The 21,146-nt window shown below is 59.1% G+C and overlaps 2 protein-coding genes and 1 long non-coding RNA gene across 5 annotated transcripts; 1 reads left to right on the top strand and 2 right to left on the bottom strand.

The window, feature by feature from the left end:
• Nucleotides 1-299: 299 nt before the first annotated feature.
• LOC115599624 lies at nt 300-7,700 on the bottom strand. 2 transcript variants are annotated; one of them, XR_003988546.1, is made up of 8 exons: nt 7,363-7,700; nt 5,473-5,646; nt 4,585-4,665; nt 3,955-4,146; nt 2,335-2,451; nt 2,033-2,066; nt 1,662-1,791; nt 300-1,147 (listed from the first exon to the last, which is right to left on the bottom strand). It is a non-coding gene; the product is annotated as an uncharacterized LOC115599624 (long non-coding RNA). The 2 variants fall into 2 exon arrangements; XR_003988547.1 differs by lacking the exon at nt 2,335-2,451.
• Nucleotides 6,458-13,318, top strand: TMPRSS4 (transmembrane serine protease 4). The gene is made up of 13 exons (XM_030464870.1): nt 6,458-6,603; nt 9,314-9,344; nt 9,423-9,536; nt 9,629-9,781; nt 9,879-10,008; nt 10,805-10,906; nt 11,013-11,053; nt 11,541-11,703; nt 11,898-12,064; nt 12,168-12,263; nt 12,342-12,481; nt 12,586-12,735; nt 12,881-13,318. The coding sequence occupies exons 1-13, from the start codon at nt 6,595-6,597 to the stop codon at nt 12,890-12,892; spliced, it is 1,308 nt and encodes a 435-aa protein (XP_030320730.1). The 5' UTR covers nt 6,458-6,594; the 3' UTR covers nt 12,893-13,318.
• Nucleotides 13,319-13,744: 426 nt separating this feature from the next.
• SCN4B (sodium voltage-gated channel beta subunit 4) lies at nt 13,745-20,758 on the bottom strand. Of its 2 annotated transcripts, XM_030464872.1 has the most exons (6): nt 20,644-20,734; nt 20,091-20,386; nt 17,122-17,285; nt 16,753-16,978; nt 16,427-16,625; nt 13,745-16,317 (listed from the first exon to the last, which is right to left on the bottom strand). In XM_030464872.1, the coding sequence occupies exons 3-6, from the start codon at nt 17,221-17,223 to the stop codon at nt 16,224-16,226; spliced, it is 621 nt and encodes a 206-aa protein (XP_030320732.1). In that variant the 5' UTR covers nt 17,224-17,285; nt 20,091-20,386; nt 20,644-20,734; the 3' UTR covers nt 13,745-16,223. The 2 variants fall into 2 exon arrangements, with proteins under 2 accessions (XP_030320732.1, XP_030320731.1); XM_030464871.1 differs by lacking the exon at nt 20,091-20,386 and having other exon boundaries at nt 16,427-16,556; nt 20,644-20,758.
• Nucleotides 20,759-21,146: the final 388 nt, after the last annotated feature.

The raw sequence follows: 21,146 nt of genomic DNA, 5'->3' as shown, positions 1-21,146 counted from the left end.
TCCTCTGCTCCTTTCATTTCCATCTCTTCTGCCCCAGGGTGTTTTGGGGGTGGGAGAGTTGGGGCTGTTTGCTTTCTTCTTTTCAACTTCCTCTGAAAAAGCGTCATCAAAATTGAGTGTGATTTTTTTTTTCCTTTTTTCTTTTAAAAGCTCTGACGTCAGCTCTGCAGCCGGATCCTGTGCAGTGCTGCTGGTTCCACAAAAGCCTCCAGCCCAGGGCAGCATCCCTCCAACCCCTCTACTCCAGCCAGGGCTCTTCCTTCAATGAAACCCAAAGGGGTTTCCCTGAAAGCCACAGAGCTTTGGCTTCAATAGCCAAGAGCACAGACAGTCTCTCTGGCTCCCTGGAAATCCCAGATGCTCACGCTGTCCAGAATTAAGCCACATCCTAACACACAGAGGACGTTCAGCTCTCCTCCTCTGAGCCTCCATCCTCCTCACAAGTTTCCCTGCCCACAGCTGTGTGGTCTCACGAGTTTCTCTTCATTTTCCTTCTGAGAAAAGCTTGCAAAGAAGCAGTCCCCAAGCCCCTGGGCCTCTCCAGCCCCCACTGCTGGGTGGGGTTCCCCTCCAATGGTCACAGCAGCTTCTCCAAGGGCTGCTCCTGGCTCCAGGGAACTTCACAGCTGCTTGGCTCTGCTGAGGTTGAGAAGGTGGCTGGCACAAGGAAGCCCACTGGGGTTTTCTGACGTGTTTGATTGCACGATCAATGCAGAGGATGAATTTCCACATTGGTCCAGATATTTGACCTGGGTGGGAAGTCTGAAGAAGTTTCATTTCCTTTCGGCATTTTCACCTATTGCACAAACCCAGCCACGCAGTCCTATGGCTCATTCCTGTCCTTTTTCACGTTGTTCCCTGCAGTCCCCACTGCCCTGTTCACCAACAGCCTGGTCCAACATCTCCTGGGCACACATTCAGCTGCTCTGAAGGGCTGGGGTGTCCCTGGGCTGTGGTGGGCCATGGGGAAGATGTCTTTTCTCTCTGGGATGCATGTTGATGGAGCCGGGATAAGGCAGCTTCCTTGTCCTCCATCTCAAGCTGGGGGAGGTTGCTCCAGTGCTCTGGCATGGGGACAGCAGGAGGGAGGCCCTGGGCACCTTCCAGCACTGCCCATGGCCAGGGAGGGCCAGCAAGAGAAATGCAGCTGTGGGGAGCAAATGGAGAAGCCCTTTCAAAAACAGAAACTGCACCATTCCATTTTTAGTATAAACCCACTATATTCAGGGGTGGTTTTCTAAAGAAGTAAAAAGAACAGAGGAATTCCCCATGGCTTGTTTCAGTTGCTCTTTCACCCTCGAAGGTGCATGCGAGGCAGCTCAGGGAAGTGGTACCAGGAGCACCTGAGCTGCCTTTGCCCCAGCAACCCCCCCAGTCCCAGCCTGAGGACCATGGGGCACAGTAAAGAAACAGAACCCAAAGCCTGCATGGGGAAGAACAAAACCAGAGTGCAGGGAAAGCACCTGATGCCCCGAAGTCTGGAGAGGACTTTTGCAGGAAAATCCTTGGGACTACCCTGGGGAAAGCTGCCATGACCATAGAGGCTCCCACCCAGCTCCCTGCAGAGGCACCCACTGCTGTGCCCATCATGAGGCTGTGCTGGAGGCACACAGAGCCAGGATCCCCATCAATGGGCAGGGAGGAACAGGGTGATGTCCTACCTGCAAGCCAGCCTGGTTCTTATCTCAAGGCTCCTGGTTGTGGAATGGGATGTAGCTGCTCCCCGCCGGGCTCAGGGAGCCGCTGATGCTGAACGGTGGCACCAGCTCCACAGCCACTGCCCCCAGCCCACTGCAGGGAAGGGGAATGTCAGCAAGCTGCCTGCCCCCCCTCCTCCAGCCCCTGCCTGCCCACAGGGTGGGGGCCATTCCCAGACAGTTGGGGCTCCCCAGGGCATCTGTGTCGCAGGCAGGCAGTGCCTGCTAACAGCAGAGCTGGGCAGGTTTTGGGGGGTAGGGGTTTGTCACACCTCAGCTCTGTGCAAAGGGGGCACCCAGCCCACCCTGGGTCCCACATGGCCTCACTCACTCACCAGGTGTGGTAGAGGTTGAAGACAAAGTCAGGCCCTGAGGAAGGTGGGAAGGAGAGGGTCAGAGCCCTGTAGTGCCATGAACTGGCTGTCACTTTGCTGTGAGTCTGTGCACTGCACAGGGATGGGCAGGACAGCACTGGGACATCCCCGTGCACCCCCCCCACCTCATGTGCCCCCACCCCACAGCAGGCTCCCCCAGCCCCCTGGGAGCAGCAAATGCTGGGTGTGCTCCCCACATCCCAGGCTCTGCCGCCCCTTCATTCGGAACCCCCCCTGCCCTCCCCTGCTCTGCCCACACTCACGGTGCCAGCACCATCCCCTCTGGTACCACCGGACAAAGGCGTAGCCAATAAGCACCAGGACCAGCAAGACCAGCCCCACACCCACGACAATCCCCAGAACGTTGAGGGACTCTTTTCCTGGAAAGCAGAAGGAGGAAGGGCTCACCCAGACCCCAAGCAGCTCTTGGCCAGTCCTGCAGCCCCTCACACTGTGCTGGGGGGCCCTGACCACCCTGACAGTGCCTGTGTCCCCCTCCTCTGTCCACCTGTGCTCCTGTGCACACTCTTCTGGGCTGATGCATCTTTCTCCTCTGCACAGAGCCATCAGCAGGTTCTGGCCGTGCAACCTGGCTGCAGTTTGGGCAGCAAAAGGGCACAGGCCGGGTAGGAAGGGAGCAGAAGCTGCCACCTCCCGCAGCTCTGCTGCCTCTTGCCGGCAGCACCTGGCTGCACATCGCCATTTCTGGGCAGGCAGGTCCCTCTAGAGGATGTGCTTATCAGGGCGAGCAGCCTCCTGCTGCTGCCACCGGGGGCCGAGGACTTTTCTCCATCCCTCCTGTCCCACCGCGGGGTCTAGCACAGCCCAGCTCCAGCCAAGGCTCCCTCCATCACCAAGGGGACACCAGCCCATGAGCAGCCCTTTCTCTGCTGAGTAAACCTTGTGCAATGCACCAGGATGCTCCTCACACCTCTGCAGCTGCCACCAGCTCCTGGTCCCCCAAGATCCTTCACAATTCCTGGACCCTTCTCTGCTGCTGTGGCTGTCAGTAGGAAAACGCAGGCAGGGGTGGTGGTGGGCACAGCTCTGGAGGCTGCTGTGGCCAGGAGAGGACAGCAGGGTTTGGTCACTGCTCCAGAGAACACCAGCCCCACTGCCTGCACCTGGGACAAACGCCAGCCCAGGGACAGGGACAAGGAGCTGTGCCTCGCAGCGTCAGGAAGCGAGGAGGCAGTGGAAAAGGATGACCTAACAGCAGCTAAATTTAGACAGATGCCAATGGAGTGAGAACATTTCCCCTGTGGTCACACTGTTTACATAGTGAGCAACGTCCCAGGTCACCCCACAACCCACTCGCTCTACCTGACAGGACCTGGCAAATGCATGGAAGCCCCGGAGCATCACACTGCCACCCCTGAGTTGTGGGGGCTTTAAGGTGGGGTTTCAGAGGGCAGGACAGGCAGGCAGCCAGTGCACCCTGCTCCTGCTGGGCCAGGGGCAAACTGGGAGCCCCGGAAGCTCAGGTCACAGCAGAGTCTGTGAGGGGTGAGGTCAGGGAGTGGCTCAGGCAGCAGGAGCTGCGGGACAGGAGGAGCGTGGTGCAACAGCCACCCTGAATCAGCCAGAGGCTGCCGAAACTGCCCCGTCCCCACGCCTGCTGCTGGTGGGAGGATGACAGCTTCATGCCCAGTCCCTGCCCCTTGTGTGGGAGGTGCTCCCTGCCCCAACACCCTCGGGAGCAGACATCCTCACAGCCCAGCCAGGTGCCTCCAAGCAGCACAACTCAAGCCTGAGCCCCACCAGAAGCTGAGCCCCAGCTCTGCAGGCAGCAGAGGGGATGGGAAGGTCCCTCAGCCACCCCATAACACGATAAAACATCCCCACCCCTGCTCCTTAAGGAAATAAAATTGCCAAGGACTCACCTGCCTGGGGGTCCATGTCCTGATGTCCAACACCGTGCTGCAGGACCTGCTCCCGGCACAGCCCAGTGTGCACCAGAACCTGGTGGTGCACCACCAGAACGTCCTGCCTGATCCCTCCTCTCCCAGTGACACAGCCTCCTCACTGCCTGTGCCACTGCAAGGCTGGGCACCGGTCCTCGCCCACTGGTTGAACTGGTTCCCAGGGGAGAAAGCAGAGTTGCTCTGGCAGGCACCACTCCCCGTGTATCGGACGGGACACAGTGTGGGACGGCTGCACCCAGCCCAGCCCCACACCCACACCCACACCGGGAAGGTGCAGTGCCTGCCCGTGCCAGCAGCTCTGCCCTCCCGGTGGCACAGGCTGCACTGGTGATGCTGGGAGCCTGAGGGGCAGGAACACTATGGACACAGCAGTGTCCAGCCCTGGAAAGGTGTCTGAGCAGATGTGTCCTCTGACTGCCACCTCCTGGCAAGGAGAAGCAGCCCGGAGCAAGGTCCCACAGAGAGCTGGGGTTTGGGTGTTTGGGGATGGCCACTAAGGCTATGGCTTTGTGCAGGGTGAGGGCAGGACCCCAGGGTGTTCCCCATCACCCACGGCCCCCCAGAAACCTCCCAGTTCAATGCACTTACATCTGTGTTTGATCATTTCAAAGCCTATAGCCACAGGGTTAGGTGTCTGCTTGCCAACAGGGGGGGAACCATCTCCCACAGCTGCAAGAAGAAGGTAGAAAACAGAGATAATCATTAACAGCTTGGAAACAGGGCAGCCAGGAGAAAAATCCCTCCTTCCCCCCCAGAAACCTCCTCTTTGCACACACTTTGCCAGCCATAGCCTCTGAATGTTCTGTGCCCCAGCATGGGGACAGGCAGGACCCAAGCCCCCATACAGCCCTGCACCAATGCCAGGGACACATGGGGATGCTGGTGGGGAAGGGTGGGATGCAGAGCTAGGGAGATGCTGAGGAGATGATGTGCACCCCCCAAGATGCACCCTACCCCAGGGCAGGACAGAGAAGCTGAGACTGCTCCTTGCCAGGCAGTGGAAAGGGACAGGGTGTTTGTGCTTGTGGCTTGGGGAGGCTCACGGCTGCACAAAGCCCTGGGCCAGCCCTGCCTGGCCCCTGCCTGACCCCAGACAGGGTGCCCAGAACCCTGTGTCATGGCTGGGTGACAGACACAAGAGGCCAGAGAAGGGTGACAGTCCGGGAAGGGTGACAGGCTGGAAACACAGCCGCACTCCAGGAAGCAAAGCCCCGCGGGCTGTGACACAACATCTTCAAACCCCAGCTGCTTCCTCAAAGCATTTGCTTAACCTCAAAGAAGGAAGAACCTCTCCCCACCGTGCCACCTCCCACCCCGTGGATGCTGCCATGCTGCTCTCCCTTCCACAGCATCCATGCCATCCTCCTGCCCTCCCTCTCAGGGCATCACATGGACTGTGTGGTCAGGAGCCCAGCCTGCCAGGGTCCTCACACCTCCCGAGGAGGCTGGACCCTCACCAGGGGAGGTGTCCCTTACCTCCAGAGCCACACTTAGCTGCCAACATCCCTGGTCAGGCTGCGGGGTTCCCAGGGCAGGGTCCCTGCTATGGCAGGGCTGGTGGATACAGCAGTGGCACAGCTCCCCAGGACACTTCACAGGCTCCCTGCTGGCACAGCACAGACCTGGCAGCAGCAGCAGCCATTGGGAAAGCTTGATTATACACGGAGGAGAGAGGGTAATTAGCTGCACACCCACCACTTCCAGCATGATCCCGCAGCACAAGGCCAGGCTTTGCTGCCAGCAGGGCCAACTGCAACCACAACCTCCCTGACCCCAACCTTCTCCCCACACACACCTTCACCCAGCTGGACTGAGGGTCTCTAACCTCAAACCCACCCTGCCCCACCTTTGAGCAACAGCAGTGAGCTCCTGCAACCCAGGGCTGCTGCTCTGCCAAGGGATGGGGGATGGCAAGGAGAGAGGCTAGACACCCCTGGGCTGGCCCTGTAGCCCCCTGGCAATCCACAGCATGGTGGATGTGACCCCGAGGTGACATGCCACCACCACCACTGCTCCTTTTCCTTTTAACTTCACCCCGGTGCTGTCTGGAGCACAGGGGGGCTGTGCAAGGACACACAGAGCAGAGTGACCCAAGGGACAGGAGCATATAATGGTCTGGCACCCTCATACATAAGCTCCTCTCCTTTCCTCCTCCACCTACTGCAATCTCAGTTTAAAAACAACGCGGAAGAGAGGGACAAAGAGCGGGATGGCTGTGGTTTCTCTTCTTATCAGGAGAGGAGCATGAATAATCCTGCCCTGTCAGTCAGTTCACTCCTGATAAGCTATTTTGTGACAGCAGCTCTGCAGGTGAGTCACCCCCCAGTGGCAGATGCTCAGGAGATTACTGCAGGTGATGGTGCTGCTGATAGACCGGTGTTATATTACAATACAAATCATAATTCCTGTTTCACAACTCCTCTTGTGGGTTTTAAGGAGCTCTTGGGCGGTTCTGCCCCAGTGTGAGTGCAGCACCCGGCAGAGACACAGTGGGAGCATCGGAGGCTCCCTGACCATCGGGGCACCCTCAGCCCCCTGTGTCCCAAACCGGAGGATATTTCCAAGGTTTCTGCAGGCAGAAGACCACATCAGAGCTGGATGGCCATGGTGAGTTACTGACAGCTTCACCCACAGCTCTGCCCCCCTCTCCCTGCACATCAGCCCCAGAGAGCTGACACCCTGGGCACCCTGCACACCCTGGGAACCCTGCACACCCCGGGAACCCTTTTGCTGGTGATGAGGCAGCCCAGGCTCAGCAGCACTGCTGCTCCCTGGCCCCAGCCCCCTGCAATATCCAGGCAGGGCAGGATTTCACCCATCTCTCTCAAAACCCCACCGTGGCTACCAGATACAGCGCTTGGCTTTTCCCATGAGCGCTGGTCCCACATTTCTCTGTGGCTTGCCTTAGTCCTCTCCCAGAGTGGGAAGCAGACAAGAAAGGCAGCATGCCTTGCAAGTCTGCTAGCCAAAGGCAATGTGCCCTTCTGTGCTCTTGCCTAATGTGCCTGGGCAAGAGCCTGGCACCCCTGCACCCAGCACGGCTCCTGCTGCGGGACTGCTCAGCACAAAGGACACGCTTGACTTGGCTTGGCTTCCCATGGGACCTTTTTCAAGCAAAGCCTTGGCCACCAACCCCCATCCTGGCACACAGTCTCTCCCCAGGAGGAGCAGCCTTCCTTAACAATGGGCAGCCCTGTACAGCCCAGCTCACGGGGCACCATAGAACTCTCCACCAGCCACACACCAGGACATCACTCCCTTCCACACATCCATAGGTTCAGTCCCATGCAGCCAGGCAGTTTGCCCTGGATCCGAGCACCCTGAACCCTTTGAAGCTGAGGCTAGCACAGGAACACCCTACCTCACCTTCCCTTGGTTGGGAGCAGCCAGCACAGCTCCTGGTTCATCACAGCATCTTCCAGCCAGAGACTCTGGAGGGGAACAGCAGGAACCTGGCTGTGTCCTGGTGCCAGGTGGGCTGGCACCTGCAGAGTTGGAGTTCAGGGTGACCAGAGCAGCATCAACGTGGAAACAGATGAGGGAGCTTACAGCAGCCTTGATTCCTCCTAGAAATCATGTGCTTGGAGCTGGAGCAGCTCTTGCCTGGCTTTGAATTTAACCAGTGCAGCTCTTGCTTGTCCGGTGGTTTCCAGAGCAAGAGGCAGTCATGGAGAGGCAGGCCCTGGGACAGCTCTAGGCTGTGAACCTGTTTGAAACGGAGGAGGTTTGTGGACTGAAGAAAATGCAGAAAAAAAGAATACAACAAAAAACCCCAACAATTTCTCAAGGTGGGCAGGTGGGCAGCATCACAGCATCCTCCCTCCCACCTGCATCCACCGCTGACTGTTGGCAAGGACCCCAGTACCAGCCACGGTGATGGGCACAAGTTGGGGGCAGCTCAGGGGCAGGGGGGGTTGCAGTGCCCCTTGGGGCCTGGAGGAGCCACCCTGGACCCAGGGACCGTTCTGCAGGGAACCGTTAGGATCCCATTATCCAGGTCATGCCTGGCCAGGGCCCACAGTGACACAAGAGGTCAGCATGAGGAAGGACTGGCCCCACATGCCCTCGACTGGCTGGGCTGGAGGACGTAGGTGGTGGCTGGGAGCACTCCAGGCTGGCATTACAAAAACTCCCAGGGCTCCTGCAGGATGAACAGCTTGGGAAGGGCAGCCAAGATGTCCAGGAGATACACAACCTCATCTCAACCTGCCCTCTTGCTCCCTGCAGCTCCAATCTGGAGCTGGGCCCCCCCCCTGGCAGCACTGCCCATGGCTTGGCACGGACGCCAGATGAGCCTGGCTGATGGGAGAAAAGCCCCTGGCATTTCCTCAGAAGAGACAGACAGATGTGTGCTGGGGCACAGCCACATGCCCACAGCCCCAGCAGGCAGGATCCCCTCCAGAGGTCACTGCTTGTTCCCAGCCTGGGAGCAGTCAAAACAGGAGCCCAGACCATGCAGCAGGGCTGTGATGGAGAAGCAACCTTCCCCAGCTGGGCGAGGGGCAGCAGCTGCTCCGGGGCTCACCCACCTTTCCTGGGCATCCCTCAGCTGGGAAGTCATTCCAGGAAAACACTTTTGAGGAGATCAAGTGGGATCAGACTCTTATTCATCAGCTGCTCCGGGGCTGTGTTTACAACGTGTCCTAGCAGCAGCACAGCCCTCTCTCCCCGCCCTGAGAGCACATGCTCCCACAGGGAGGGCTGGTTTCTCCAGCAGGCTCTCGGGAAAGATTTGGGCTGTTCCCGTCAGTTCCTGGCCCCACAAAGAATATAACCCACATCCTGACAGGTCTGGGTGGCACAGCCCTGCAGGGATGTGTATTTTGACACCTGGCACATGGGAAAGTGCCTGTTTCATAGCACGTATGAGTTCTGCAGCCCCTGGTGCATCCAGGGCAGTAGCTCTGTAATGTTAATAGCCAGTTATTGGAGCTGTGCAGGGATGGTCCATGGTAACAACACAGCTGGTGATCCCAGGTGACAGCAGAGCCAAGTATTGTGGCAACAGGATGTGCCACCCTCATCCCTAGCAGCTCTGGAGCAACCTGAGCTGGAGGCTGGGGCAGTTTCCCTGCTAATCCTCCTGGCTGGCCTTGTGCAAACCTGAGAGATGGCATTCTCTGTGCCTGTCCGGGCTCAGCTGATGCTCCACTTTGTGGGCTGCCCTCCTTGGTGTGGCTGATCATGTTATCTGTGTGCTCGGCATGGGAATCACCATGGGGCAGGGAACCACTCTGCCACAGACCCCTCCCCACCTGCCAACCACTTTTTGGCAGAAATTTCAGCTCCCTAACTGGTTTTCCCCTCTGATTCACAGGATTTAGCCTTGGAGCGGCTGAATGGCAGAGGTAATGCCCATGGGATCCGGGGGTGTGGGTGCTGCCAGGCTGGGCCTGGTGCTGCAGGACGACCCTGCTGTGTTGCAGGTCCCAGCAGAAGACACAAACCCACCATGGCACAGGAGTCCTTCAAGCGGATCGGCATCCCCGTCCTGGCAGGGCTGCTCTGCATCGCCTTCCTGGTTACCATCGGGTTCTTGGGTACTCCTGCTCCTGTGCTCCTCCTTCCCTCCCTGCCACCTTCTCGCTGAGCTGCCAAGCTCAAGCTCTGAGCCTGCCCCCTCTCCCTCCAGTCAAGGTTTACCTGGATTCCCACTACTTCTTCTGCAGTCAGCCCCTGAAGCTGGTGCCACTGCAGCAGCTGTGTGACGGGCAGGCAGACTGCCTGCATGGTGAGGATGAAGCCAACTGTCCCCAGTGGGTCCTTGAAGGGCCACCAGCCCATGGTGAGTCCAGGACACCCTGCTAGCAGCTGGGCTGCTGCTGAAAGCCTCTGCCTGCTAAAGCCACCCGTGGCAAAGTTGACTTTGTGTCTGTCTCCAGCCCGTGTTTCCAAAGACAGATCCATCCTGCAGGTGCTTAACAGAAACACCAGAGCCTGGTCCTGTGTCTGCCACGACCACTTCAACCTGGAGCTGGCAAAAGCAGCCTGCCAGCAAATGGGCTACCAGAGGTACACGGCTGCTTTCTCCAGGCCTCTCCCACCTGCTTTATCGATCCCTCTCCCATAAAAGCTCTTTCTGAGTGGGGATCTATTTACTTATAAAGTACCAGAGCTCTGCACTAATGGTTTCAGTCCACCCAGAGCACTCAGTGTCCCCAGGAGCCAGCTGGTCTCTGTGCTGCAAAGACTTGGCAGCTTCCCATGTCAGCCCAGCGTCCCCTGCCCTGTCCCCAGCCCACCCTGCCCTGCTCCCACCCCCCAGCAGCACCCACACCCTCACCTCGCTGGAGCAGCCCCTCCGGGGGCACACGCAGAGCTCAGCCCAGGTCCCACCGCCGAGGAGCTCCTCTGAAAAGGGACCCAGGCCCTCACATTCCCCTTTTAAAGCTTCGAGAGAGCAGCAGGTGCCAATCTGTGCAGCTGCCATCAGGCTCCATGTAACCCACCTGTGACCAGCTCCTGTGCTGCCCCCCACGTCCTTCAGGGCTGTGGCACTTCCTTCCCTCTTTTGGTGTCCCAGTGTCCCTGTCCCAAGGAACCCCCTTTTTCCATGGGGTCTTCCTCTTGTTCACTGCTGCAAGGTCCACACTCCATTTCCTCCCTGTCTCACCAGATCTTTGCTGGGGCCACAGGCAAACATTTAGGACCAATTTCTAAAGCTTTGGTCTCTCAACTTTTAGAGCTGGGTTTCCATGCTCCTGGAGATGCTCCAGCACCCTTCCCGTCCCCTCCCAGCACCCGGGTACTGCTCCAGGGCTGCGTGCCCCAGGGCAAAATCCCTGACCCGTGCCCCCATCTCTTCCAGCACTCCCGTTTTCCAGGAGGTGGAGGTGGGTGCAGAGCAGCCCCTGCCTCCCCGTGAGGTCGTGCTGAGCAATGGCAGCCTCCAGGTGCTGGAGCCAGGCAGGTGAGTGGGGGGCTGCACACAGTGCCCACTATGCCCCTCACCCCCTACCTGGCTGCTGAGCCGGAGCATCCACCGAGTCCTGCCCCCTTCTTCCTCCTTCTTCCAGGAAATGCCTCTCTGGACGGGCTGTTTCACTCTTTTGTTCCAGTAAGTACCACGAGGCTGTTTGCATCTCAAAGCACTCCTCCTTCCTGGCATGGCTGCAGCCACCAGAGCTCAGCTCTGGCCCTCCCTGGTTCCTGCACTGCTTGCATGAGAAAATTTGAATTTAATTACCTCTAACCTGCTTATGAAGCCGCTATAAACCTCCTAGAAACGAGAGATTAAGCCTAAGAGAGGCTTAACTATCTGTCTGGGCAGGTTTCATCTTGCTGATGAATTACCCCAGTTAAACCAATCCATCTAGTGGGTTGGGGAAAGCAAGGAATGGAGTGACCCATTCCAGCCAGCCTGGGGACAATGTGCAAGCAGAGGGCAACCAAGAGGGTACCAAGGGGTGACAGACAGTGTCAGGGGGGCGAGGCAGCCCCGGGAGGCTCCATCCCCGAGGATGGAGGAGGGCAGAGCGGGTGCTCTTTCTCTCTCCATCACCACAGCTAACCTGTTGATCTGTTGCTGCTCTCACGCCCGGCAGAAGACTGTGGGGAGAGCACCAGGACAGCTCGTGTGCTGGGGGGGAGCCCAGCTGCCATCGAGTCCTGGCCCTGGCAGGTCAGCTTGCAGTACAAGAGGGAGCACATCTGTGCTGGTAGCATCATCGACCCCAGATGGGTCCTGACAGCAGCCCACTGCTTCAAGTGAGTTGGAGACCCACCCTACCCTGCTGCAGCACCAAGGCTGGGGATGTTCCTCCAGAACAGGCTGAGTCCCACCAGGTTTAAGCCACATGTTTCTTTAACCTCCCACGATGGGACTTTTGCTGCCTGACTCCATGGCAGAGTCTTGGAGTGGGGAAAGAGGTGAGCAGTAACAGACACCTCTCTGTGCACAGGAACAACCCAGTGGTTCAGAGCTGGCGTGTGAAGGCGGGCTCCAACCTCCTCTCAGGCACTGCCACCCTGGATGTGGAGAAAATCTTCCTGGCTGAGGTGACACCCTCATCTCCCAGGGAAAATGACATTGCCCTGGTGAAGCTGCAGACCCCCCTGCGTGTCTCAGGTGAGCATGAAAAGCCCACAGAGGTGCCAGGAGGGCTGTGGGGAGCTGGGTGCCCAGCCAGTGCCTGGCACCTTCCCCCTGGCACCTTGCTGCTCCCTTCCAGCCAACAGCAAGCCCATCTGTCTGCCCTACTTCGACGAGGAGCTGGTGCCCAGAACACCCCTGTGGGTGATTGGCTGGGGCTACACGGAGGAGCACGGTGAGGAGATGGAGTGGGGGACTCCCTGCTCACTCAGGGATGCTGGGGGCACCCCCTGAATGTCCACGTTTCCTGCAGGCAAGCTGTCAGAGACCCTGCAGCAGGCAAAGGTGGAACTCATCGACCAGGAGAGCTGCAACCTGGCTGCCTACCACGGGGAGGTCACCTCCAAGATGCTGTGTGCTGGTCTGCCACAAGGAGGGGTGGACACCTGCCAGGTGGGGGGCTGGGGTCTCCTGGGAGAGGGCTGCAAGCACCAGCACCCACCATGCCAGGTGCCTGGAGGCTCCTCAGCCCCATCTCAGGTGGTTTTTCCTTGCAGGGGGACAGCGGTGGGCCCCTCATGTACTCGGGGGAGCGCTGGCAGGTGGTGGGCATCGTCAGCTGGGGCCAGGGCTGCGGGACCCCCAGCACACCCGGTGTCTACACCAGTGTCCGTGCCTACCTTAACTGGATCTCCACCGTCCGCAGGGTCAGTGCTGTGCCCCCAGCACCCTCTGCTGCACGCACAGGTTTCAGGGGGTGCGGGGAGGGGTTGGCTCTTTCAGGACACAACTGCTTTTCCTCCTGGTTTCATCTGCCCTTTCGAAGCTGATCGATTTCTTCTCTCCTTCCAGTCGGAGCTCTGAGACCTGCCGGGACAGGTCTGCCCCTCTCCCCAAGCCTCCTTCCCTGTCCCTCCAACACGTGGCTGTCTCAGCTCTGGCAGCAGCTGGGAATTGGATCCGCAGGCTCAAGAGTTGAGCGCTGCCTCCCCAACCCTCCTTGTTCAGCTGGGATGCAGCAGCTCAGGGGCAGCCAAGGAGGACAAGGGTGGCTCGGAGTCAATGGCCACCGACAGCGTGAAGGAATCCGACCAGCTCGCACTCCCTTCCGGAAAGACAATAATTTATTGCCCTGTGCTGCCCTTGCTATGGCAGGAAGGCTCCTGTGGGGCTAAGCTGCTGTTTGCTCACTACTGTTATACAGAGAGAAACGATGTATGTGCTGTAGAGTATCCCCATTAAAAGAAAATATTTGTTTTTACACACAGCCTCTGAAGGCTTTGCCCCTCTTCTTTGCAGGGTTTTTCTTTTCCCCCTCTACCCTGCACCACGTGCTGGAGCTGCTTTCCCAACCCCAGGCAGGGTTTATCTGCTGGCTCTTGTGGACAAGCTGTTCCTGTACACAACGAAGAAAGTTCAGCGTGGACCTTGTCCATGACCCCACACAAGCTCATCAGAATTAACTCACTTCCAACTACTGTGAGCCCCAGTAGAAATCAGGCCCGTTCCCATGCAACAGGGCAGGGAGGGATCCTGTTTTCCAGGCAGTGATCCTCTTTTCCAGGCAGGGATCCCCCTGGGGTGAGTAACCGCAGAGGAAGGACACAGCCTGCACTCAGCACCTGTGGGAACCACTGCTGCTTTGTGTGCACCCAGGGGAGCCACGGTAAGCCTGAACAGACACCCACAGCAACCCGAAACCAGATCTAGTTTCTCTAGTAAACATAAAGTTTATTTCATTCAAGGCAAAGCTAACTAAACCTCTACAGTGCAAAAATGTGCTGTCAGTCATCACACAGAATGTCACCCGCACCCTGTGCTTGTTCGCAGGTATCTCCTACATGTATTTACAGATGCTTACACACATACGTGTCTGTCGCAGCACACACCTGCATCACAGCCTTCTCCCTGCATGTCCCAGGAACCCCCCGAAGCCCCCGTGACCATGGGGGACCCCCCAGGAGCCGGCACAGGGTCCCCAACCATCCCGCTCCCCCCGCGCTGCGTGCGGCTCCCGGACACGGATGTATGGAGTCACAGCTCAGAGCTGGTCATGGTGACTCTTCCCAGTAAGCCAGAGGAGTAATCCATGCATAGTAGAGCATTGCATATCCTGTGGTAAGTGGAACGGGGTCCAGATACCGTCTAAAAAAGGCCAACTGCTTAGGATAGCTAAAAATAGTTTTTAAAAAATATCCCTTCCTCCCCTCACTGTCCTCTCCCATGGGAGATCTCCTCCAAGGATGGGCTGGGTGGGGGGTCTTGGGTCTATGGGGAGGTTTCACACCTCCCTGCCCAGACTTTCATGTATGACAATGGGATGTTAACAATACTTTGCATTTCCAGAGTGCCTTTCACCCCAGGAGCACTTCAAAACTGGGTGCAGGCAGCCTCACACCTCCTGTGAAAGAGGTCAGATTTGCTGCCCCCAGGAGAGGGGACTGGGATCCTGAGGACCCGACTCCCACTTGCCCATCTCCCCAGTATCCACAGAAACCTGCCAGGGGTGCGTGCCTGTGCTTGTCTCCTGTCCCAAACACCTGACCACGCTCCAGCGGGTGCCCCCAAACCCAAAGGGAAGCTCCAAGGTGCTCCTGTACTACCAGCCCCACAAACAGGCAGGTGGGATCTGACCTCTCCCACTCTACCAAGAAAGGTAGAACCAAACCTTTCCTCCTCTGCCTTCCCACCAAATCCCCACCTACATTCAGCTCCGTCAGGGTGCAAGCCCCCCCGCAGCCAGGGACATCACTGCTCAGCTTTGATTCCCAATTTCCAGTGGGGATGGGGGAGCTGCACATCCTGCAGCTTCCCTGGCAGTCCCCAAAAATGAAGGAGAAAGAGAGAACAAATCACACTGTGAAGGACACTGCCAATCTCAGTCATAGCTCATTCCCTTCACATCCCACATCCTGCTACAGCCCTTGGGAAGGGGCTGGGTTCCCCCCTGCTGCAAAGACCCTGTGGCTTTCTGTGGCACCCCTCATCCAAAGACCTGAAAGTGCTTCACAAACGTTAGCCAAGGAAGCCTCACAACAACCCCTGTGAGGTAGAGCAGTATTATTATCCCCATTTTACAGATGGGGAAACTGAGGCATGGAGGGGCAGAGCGACTTGCCCAAGGTCACCCAGCGGGACGGTGGCAGGCCTGGGACCATCTGGGACAACCCCAGCCCAGCTCCCTTCCCCAGAGCTTGGCCATGCTCCCCCCTCCCTGCTTTGGGGATGGGGTGCCACGTTTTGCTGTGGGTGAAGGGAGAGGTGCTCAGCTGTTCTCCCACGGGAGCCCAATATAAAACCATCCGTGTAACAAGTTCAGCCTTGTCGAGCCAGCCCTGAAAGCATTGCTGCTCTGAGTGCTGAGCTGGGAAAAGAGGAGAGGGCGAGCAAGAGCAGCAGCACAAACCCTGGGAATGTCTCCCCAAAAGGCTAACAGGAGATGCAGGGGCAAAGCGAGTGTGAAATGTGGAGCTCCACGCTGCCGTGTCCCACCACGGCCAGCACCTGCTCCTGGCCACTGGAGCCCCCAGCCCTGCCACGGGAGGAGCTGTGGCTCCTCAGGGCCAGCCTGCCCCATGGGAGCACAGCACCCAGCTCTGCTGGGATGAAATGACAGCCCCAGCAGCAACGGGCTGTTCACTGGTTTAGTTCTCAAGTGTGCTTAGCAGGAGAGCTGAAGCCAAGCCCCTCCAAGCAGCAGCCCTGCCTCTCTCCTTCCTCCTGCCCCGGAGCCCTGAGGAAGCAGGGAAGACAGGAGCCTCCACCCCAACATCTGCATCCCTGCTCTGCTCCAGAAACCCTCCGTCCCGAGCAGGCAGCTCCTGCCTGCCCCAGCTCAGCATCACCACAGGCAGACAAGACACCATCTGCCCCCCAAGGATGCCAGGACCCCCGGCTGCCCCCCGCCCCCAGAGCAGCTCCCCAGCTTCCCTGCCTGCCCGGCACCCTCTTGCCTTTGCTCAGAGTGGAGCAGGTGGCTCTCCTTGTCCCGGTAGCATCCCAGTCTGAATGCACAAGCAGCTCCCAGTCCTCCTGGCAGCCGAAGTCCTTTCCGAGAAGCAGTGCAGGTTGCAGGCACGTGTGTAATATAGAAACATGTCTCAAGCGTTGGCAGTTTGGAAAGAAAACAAAAGGGGAAGACTCGTCCCCTGCCCACCCTCCCACTCGGGCGGGCTGGGGCTCTGGGGATGCTGTTTCATGCCTTCGAGGGTGCTTTTTCTTCTGCCTTGGAGCCGGCCAAGCCATTCTCGGTGTTGTCGTTGCCTGACGAGCTCACGAGACATTCCTTCCTGGGGGAGAGCACAGGGCCAGCTGACAGCCCCCAGGCCCCCCCAGACCCTCACACCACCACCCCAGCCCCATTCAGCCCCCTCCCGCAGCAGCAGCACCAGCACTCACTTTCCATCCTGGATCTTCTTGATGATAAACAGGACTACCCTCTTGATGAGCATGAAGAGGATGAGGAGGCCGATGAGCCCCCCCACAACACCCACGATGATGAGTGTCACAGTGTTGTCTGTCTCCACCACTGCAGGAGAGAAGCTGCTGAGGGGCCCAGGAATGCAGAGAGACCCTCCACCAGCTGCTGGCCCCCAACCTCCAAGAAGCCAGGACCCCACACACACCATTACCACAACAACGAGCTGAGGTGGGAACAGCAGAGGTTTGCATCCCCATGGTCCCAGTGCCACTCATGGGGCCCCGGGGCCGTGACCAGCACTTACTTTTGTGGACCACCGTGAGGATGATGGTGGCATTGTGCTGCGCGTTCCTCTCCTTGGGGTTCTTGACGTGGCAGGTGTATTTCCCAGCATCACTGAACTCCACACTCCTCAGGACAATGGAGATGTTGTTGTCCTTCCCAGTCGTTGAGCCGACGAATTCGACGCGTGGGTTGCGCCCCACAAGGAAGGGCTCTGAAGATTTGCTCTTTATTCTGCCATGGTAAATCTGCAGCAGCAAGGATGCAGGATGGGGGGGTCAGCTGGGAACCCAACAACCCCAGGCAGGGGGAAGGCTGGGGCTCCCCACCCAGCGCCCTGCCCCATCTCTGCACACAGACACGCGCTGGCAAAGCCCAGGGAGCCACCCACCATCTCTGTTGAGTTGAAAGTCCATGTGAACTGGAGGTCCTGAAAGCCTATGCAGGTGGTGAAGGTACAGGGCAGCAGAACATCAGAGTTATTCAGAGCCATCACAGTGTTGGTCTTCCCCACCGACACCTCCAAGGCCAAGGCGATGGCAAAGATGTGCAAACCTGGCAGGGAGAGAGGGAAGAAGAGTGAGGACACAGCACAGTCCTTCACAGAGCTCTGGCTGCAGATGTGTCCCCTCGAGGCAGAAGGAAATAGGGTGAAGACTGATTCCTGGGACCATTTGTGGCTCAGCCTGTGACTGAAGCATCATCTCCCAGGGGGAAGCAGGACTTTGTCATTGCCCCCCCTGGGTCCTGCTCCCAGCTCTGCCAGGAGCCCACAGCATCCTCCTCCCTACAGTCTCAGCACATGGGCACCAGTTTGCAGAGCCCAGGAGGGGTTTGTTACCCCTCGTCCCCTTTGGCAGGGCAGGCTGCCATGCATGTCCTCAACCCCAGGACAGCTGGGCAGAGACAGGGGACCTGCTCCTGGAGGAAGGGCAGGCACTGTCTGGCACCCACAGAGGCAGTGTGGGTTCATCTTATCACCACGGACAAAGTATGCAAATGAAAACCCTGATTTGCATGTTATCCACAAGGCCTTCAGCTAAACCCCAAAAGGAAGGTGGGGGGAAGCCCAGAGCAAAGCTGAGCTCTGTGTTCTCCAAGCAGGGAGCTGGAGCACTAATGAGCATGGCTCTCCTGGATGCCTGCCACCCTGCTGTCCCCCCCCCAGCCAGGGGCTCCCAGGGCTGCAGCCCCTCACACCGGCCTTACAGAGCATCATCTCCCACTGGAGCTGACAGATGACCTTCAAACTGCAGAACACAGCTCTCCTGCTCCTCACCTCCCTGTTAGCAGGGAGAAATGCACCCAGGAGCAGGTACAGAGCCAGGGGGATGTGTGAAAGGTCCCAAGGTCCCATGCAGGAGATGGGAACTGCACCCCTGTGCACTGGGCTCGACCCACTGCATCCACACAAACCCTTTCCAGAGGACACAAGGATGCTTTGCTCCAGACCTGGGGAGCACCCTCACTCCCCATCCCACTGGGACCCTGTCTCACCTGTGTGGCATGGGACAAGATGTGATACAACAAACAGCAAAGCACTGTCCTAGCCCTTCACAGACCTCAGCCCCTAAAGGGATCCAGCCAGCCCTACAAAGCTTTCTCTGGGCAGTCTGACAACCAAAGTAAGGGGACACAGCTTCTGGCAGAGCTACAAGCTGGTCCTCAGCTCCACTGGCAGCTTAACTTCGGTACCCAGCTCTCAGCTACAGATTTGCGTCTCTCTGCAGCTGCTTCTGCTGCTGATTTATTCTCCCACACATTCCTGTGCTAACAACTCCCCAGGCACGTCGCAGCCCAAGCCAAGCACGAGAGCCCTGCATCCTGGGCTTCGGGCCCTGCTGCAGTGCTGCATTGCAAGCACTGCAGGGAAGGAGTTACTTAACTTTACAAAGAAGCACCATTCATTTTGCCTGAGAGGCTCTGGCTAACCTCAGGGAAGGGTTCCCACCAGATGGAAGTCTCCTGCAGCTCTCAGGCTTAAAGGCCGACCCTGGGGATGCTACAGAGGGGACATCACAGCCAGGCATGTCCCAGGGGAATCATGCTGCTACCTGGAGTATGACTTAGTAGAGGGATGCCTGGCTCTGCAGGTATGGCTGGGCAGGCTGGGTGCTGCAAGGGGACAGCTACTTACAGGAAAGACGATTCCTTGCAGCTTGTAACACTTTCAAGCCTGTCTGCAGGACAGGAGCCTGATCTTGTTCCTGTCATGCTGTGGTTTCAGGAAGGCAGGAGTGATATGTTACCACTAAATAAAGCACAGAGGAAAATACATTGGGAAGCTGGGATGTTACTGACTGAGCCTGCCACACCAGCTGCCACCGTTACTTTTCCACATGCCCAAAGCTGCTGCACTCTGTACCCCAATAGCCCCGACCTTCAGTGCACAGGGCAACCCCTCCCTCCCCAGGGGGCTCCAGGCTACCCCCACACACCTCCAGGCACCCCAGGAGAGAGGGAACAGACCGGGAGCAGCAGCTGATCTTGCTGCTGCCACATCCTTGGCTGCCTGCTTTCTGCAAACCCCCTGAGGAGGGGTCCTGGAGCCCCTGAACTATTTGCACCAGCGCTGGGTGTGCAACCTGTGACCTCAGCAACAGCAGCAATAGCCCTGCAGCCCAGGCCAGGGCCCAGAGCACACTTTTGCCCCACGGGCTGATGGCAGCCCCCTGCTTTTTCTGCAGCCCGTTTGTAATCCGGTCAGGGAACTACAGCCCTGATGGAGAGGGCACAGGGGTTCCACCTGAAAAGCCATGGGAAAGAACTGCACTGGGAAGGCTCAAAGCTTTCCACCTCCAGGCTTTGGACCACAGGCCCCCAAGTGCCCTGGTCACCAGCATCTCCAAGTCTCTCGTCCCATCCCACCACCAGCTCCATGCCTGGAGCAGCTCGGCACTTTCAGCCAGAGACCAGCACCCAAATCCTGCAGGGAGCCGGGTACTTACACGTCTTCTCTTGCCTCCGGCTCACTTAAAAACAACTTCAGAACTATGCCCTCTAAAACGTCTCTCGGGGGAGTGTCCCGACAGCAAGTGCTGCAAAGGCAGCAGTCAGTTTCGGGCTCTCTGTTCCCGTCCACACAAGAACGACTTACAGGCGCAGAAGTGCAGCCGGTGGGCGAGGGCTGATGCAGGGGGCTTGAACCCAGCCCCAGGGGCTGCAGCCAGGAGGGGCCAGGGGCACAACTCCCTCCTCCAGCCTGCAGCTGGGGGTCGCGGGCATCCCTGGGCACGGGGCTGGGTGTCATGCTCCAAGCAGCAGTCCTGAGGGGGAGGAGGAGGGGATGTCGGTCCCCGCGCCGGGCAGAAGCGCATGCGAAAGGCTGTTTTACAAAACGAACTGTAAAAAGAAAACGACCTGTCGGCGGGCGTGCTGGCGGCTGGGCTGAAGCAGTGCATTGCTTCCCTACGGCTATTCCCCCGGCTGGCGTGAGCAGGCAGGTAGCAGCGGTCCCTACTCGCGGAGCAGCAGAGCGGAGCAGAGCAAAGTGGGTGCAGCCGCAGTGCTCCCGGAAGAAAGCGCCGGCGATGTTAGCGGCTGGGGCGGGCAGGGCAGGGGCCGGAGCCGGGGACTTCAGAGTCCGCTCTCGGACTCGGCTGCGAAGTCACCTTGGACAAGTCACTTATCCTCAGTGCTTCGGCAGGACCCTCCGTCTGCGGAGCAGAGATAATTATTGCATTAGCAGCTGTGGACGGGGAAGTCACCAGAGCAGCAGCAGCAGCCGCCGAGCCCCCGGCGGGGCAGATGCAAAGCGGCTTCAGGGGGGCGGCTGAGCGGGGGTCCCGCGCCCCGGGCAAGACGAGGGGGTGGCTGGAATCCGGCGGTGCCACCCCGCCGCGGGGTCCCCAGGGTCCGCGCTGTTAGCAGAGCCGGTCCCCGGGGAGAAGCCGGCCCCCGCAGCCCCCCTTACCCAGGAGCGCTGTTAGTAGGCACGGCACGGCGGCGGGCGAGCCGGGGGCCATGGCGGCGGAGCGGGTCGCTACGGTGCCGGTCCGGTCCGTGCTGGCCCGCAGCGGCGGGGCTCTGGCCGCCCCCGCCGAGGGCGAGCGGCGCCGGGCGGGGCCGCGCCGGGCGGGGCCGAGCTGAGCCCTCCCCCCGACCGCGCATCCTCCCGCGGTGGGCTCAGCACCACCTGCCCCGCCACGGTCCCCCGCACGCTGGCTGCTGGCCTCGCACACCCCGGGCAGCCCCCCCAAGATGCCCCCTTTCTCTGCCCTCCCGGCACCGACGGCGCGGCCGTGGCTGATGACCGCAAGCGGGGCTGCGGGACGAAGTCCCTGCGGGGATCGCCTCTGGGCCAGCTTTGCAAGTGACAAAGTGCCACTGAGGCTGGGGGCTTCCCCCGCTGCTGCCAGCAGGATAACAAAAGAGGCCAAGGCCGGGGTGACCCCCCGGGTGACACCACCAGACTGC

This window comes from Calypte anna, chromosome 24 (assembly GCF_003957555.1).
Source record: "Calypte anna isolate BGI_N300 chromosome 24, bCalAnn1_v1.p, whole genome shotgun sequence".
NCBI lineage: Eukaryota > Metazoa > Chordata > Aves > Apodiformes > Trochilidae > Calypte > Calypte anna.
The sequence above is the reverse complement of the archived record's forward strand: the minus strand, read 5'-3'. Positions and strand labels throughout refer to the sequence as shown.

Excerpts from the sequence above, each read along its gene's own strand:
- TMPRSS4 (XM_030464870.1), top strand. Across the intron at positions 9,782-9,878 it reads TGAAGGGCCACCAGCCCATG|CCCGTGTTTCCAAAGACAGA; the intron begins GTGAGTCCAGGA and ends GTCTGTCTCCAG. Across the intron at positions 10,907-11,012 it reads CAGGTGCTGGAGCCAGGCAG|GAAATGCCTCTCTGGACGGG; the intron begins GTGAGTGGGGGG and ends TCCTTCTTCCAG.
- SCN4B (XM_030464871.1), bottom strand. The coding sequence starts at position 20,695 with ATGGCCCCCGGCTCGCCCGCCGCCGTGCCGTGCCTACTAACAGCGCTC. Across the intron at positions 17,286-20,643 it reads CCTACTAACAGCGCTCCTGG|GTTTGCACATCTTTGCCATC; the intron begins GTAAGGGGGGCT and ends TCTCCCTGCCAG. Across the intron at positions 16,979-17,121 it reads CTTTCAACTCAACAGAGATG|ATTTACCATGGCAGAATAAA; the intron begins GTGGGTGGCTCC and ends TTGCTGCTGCAG.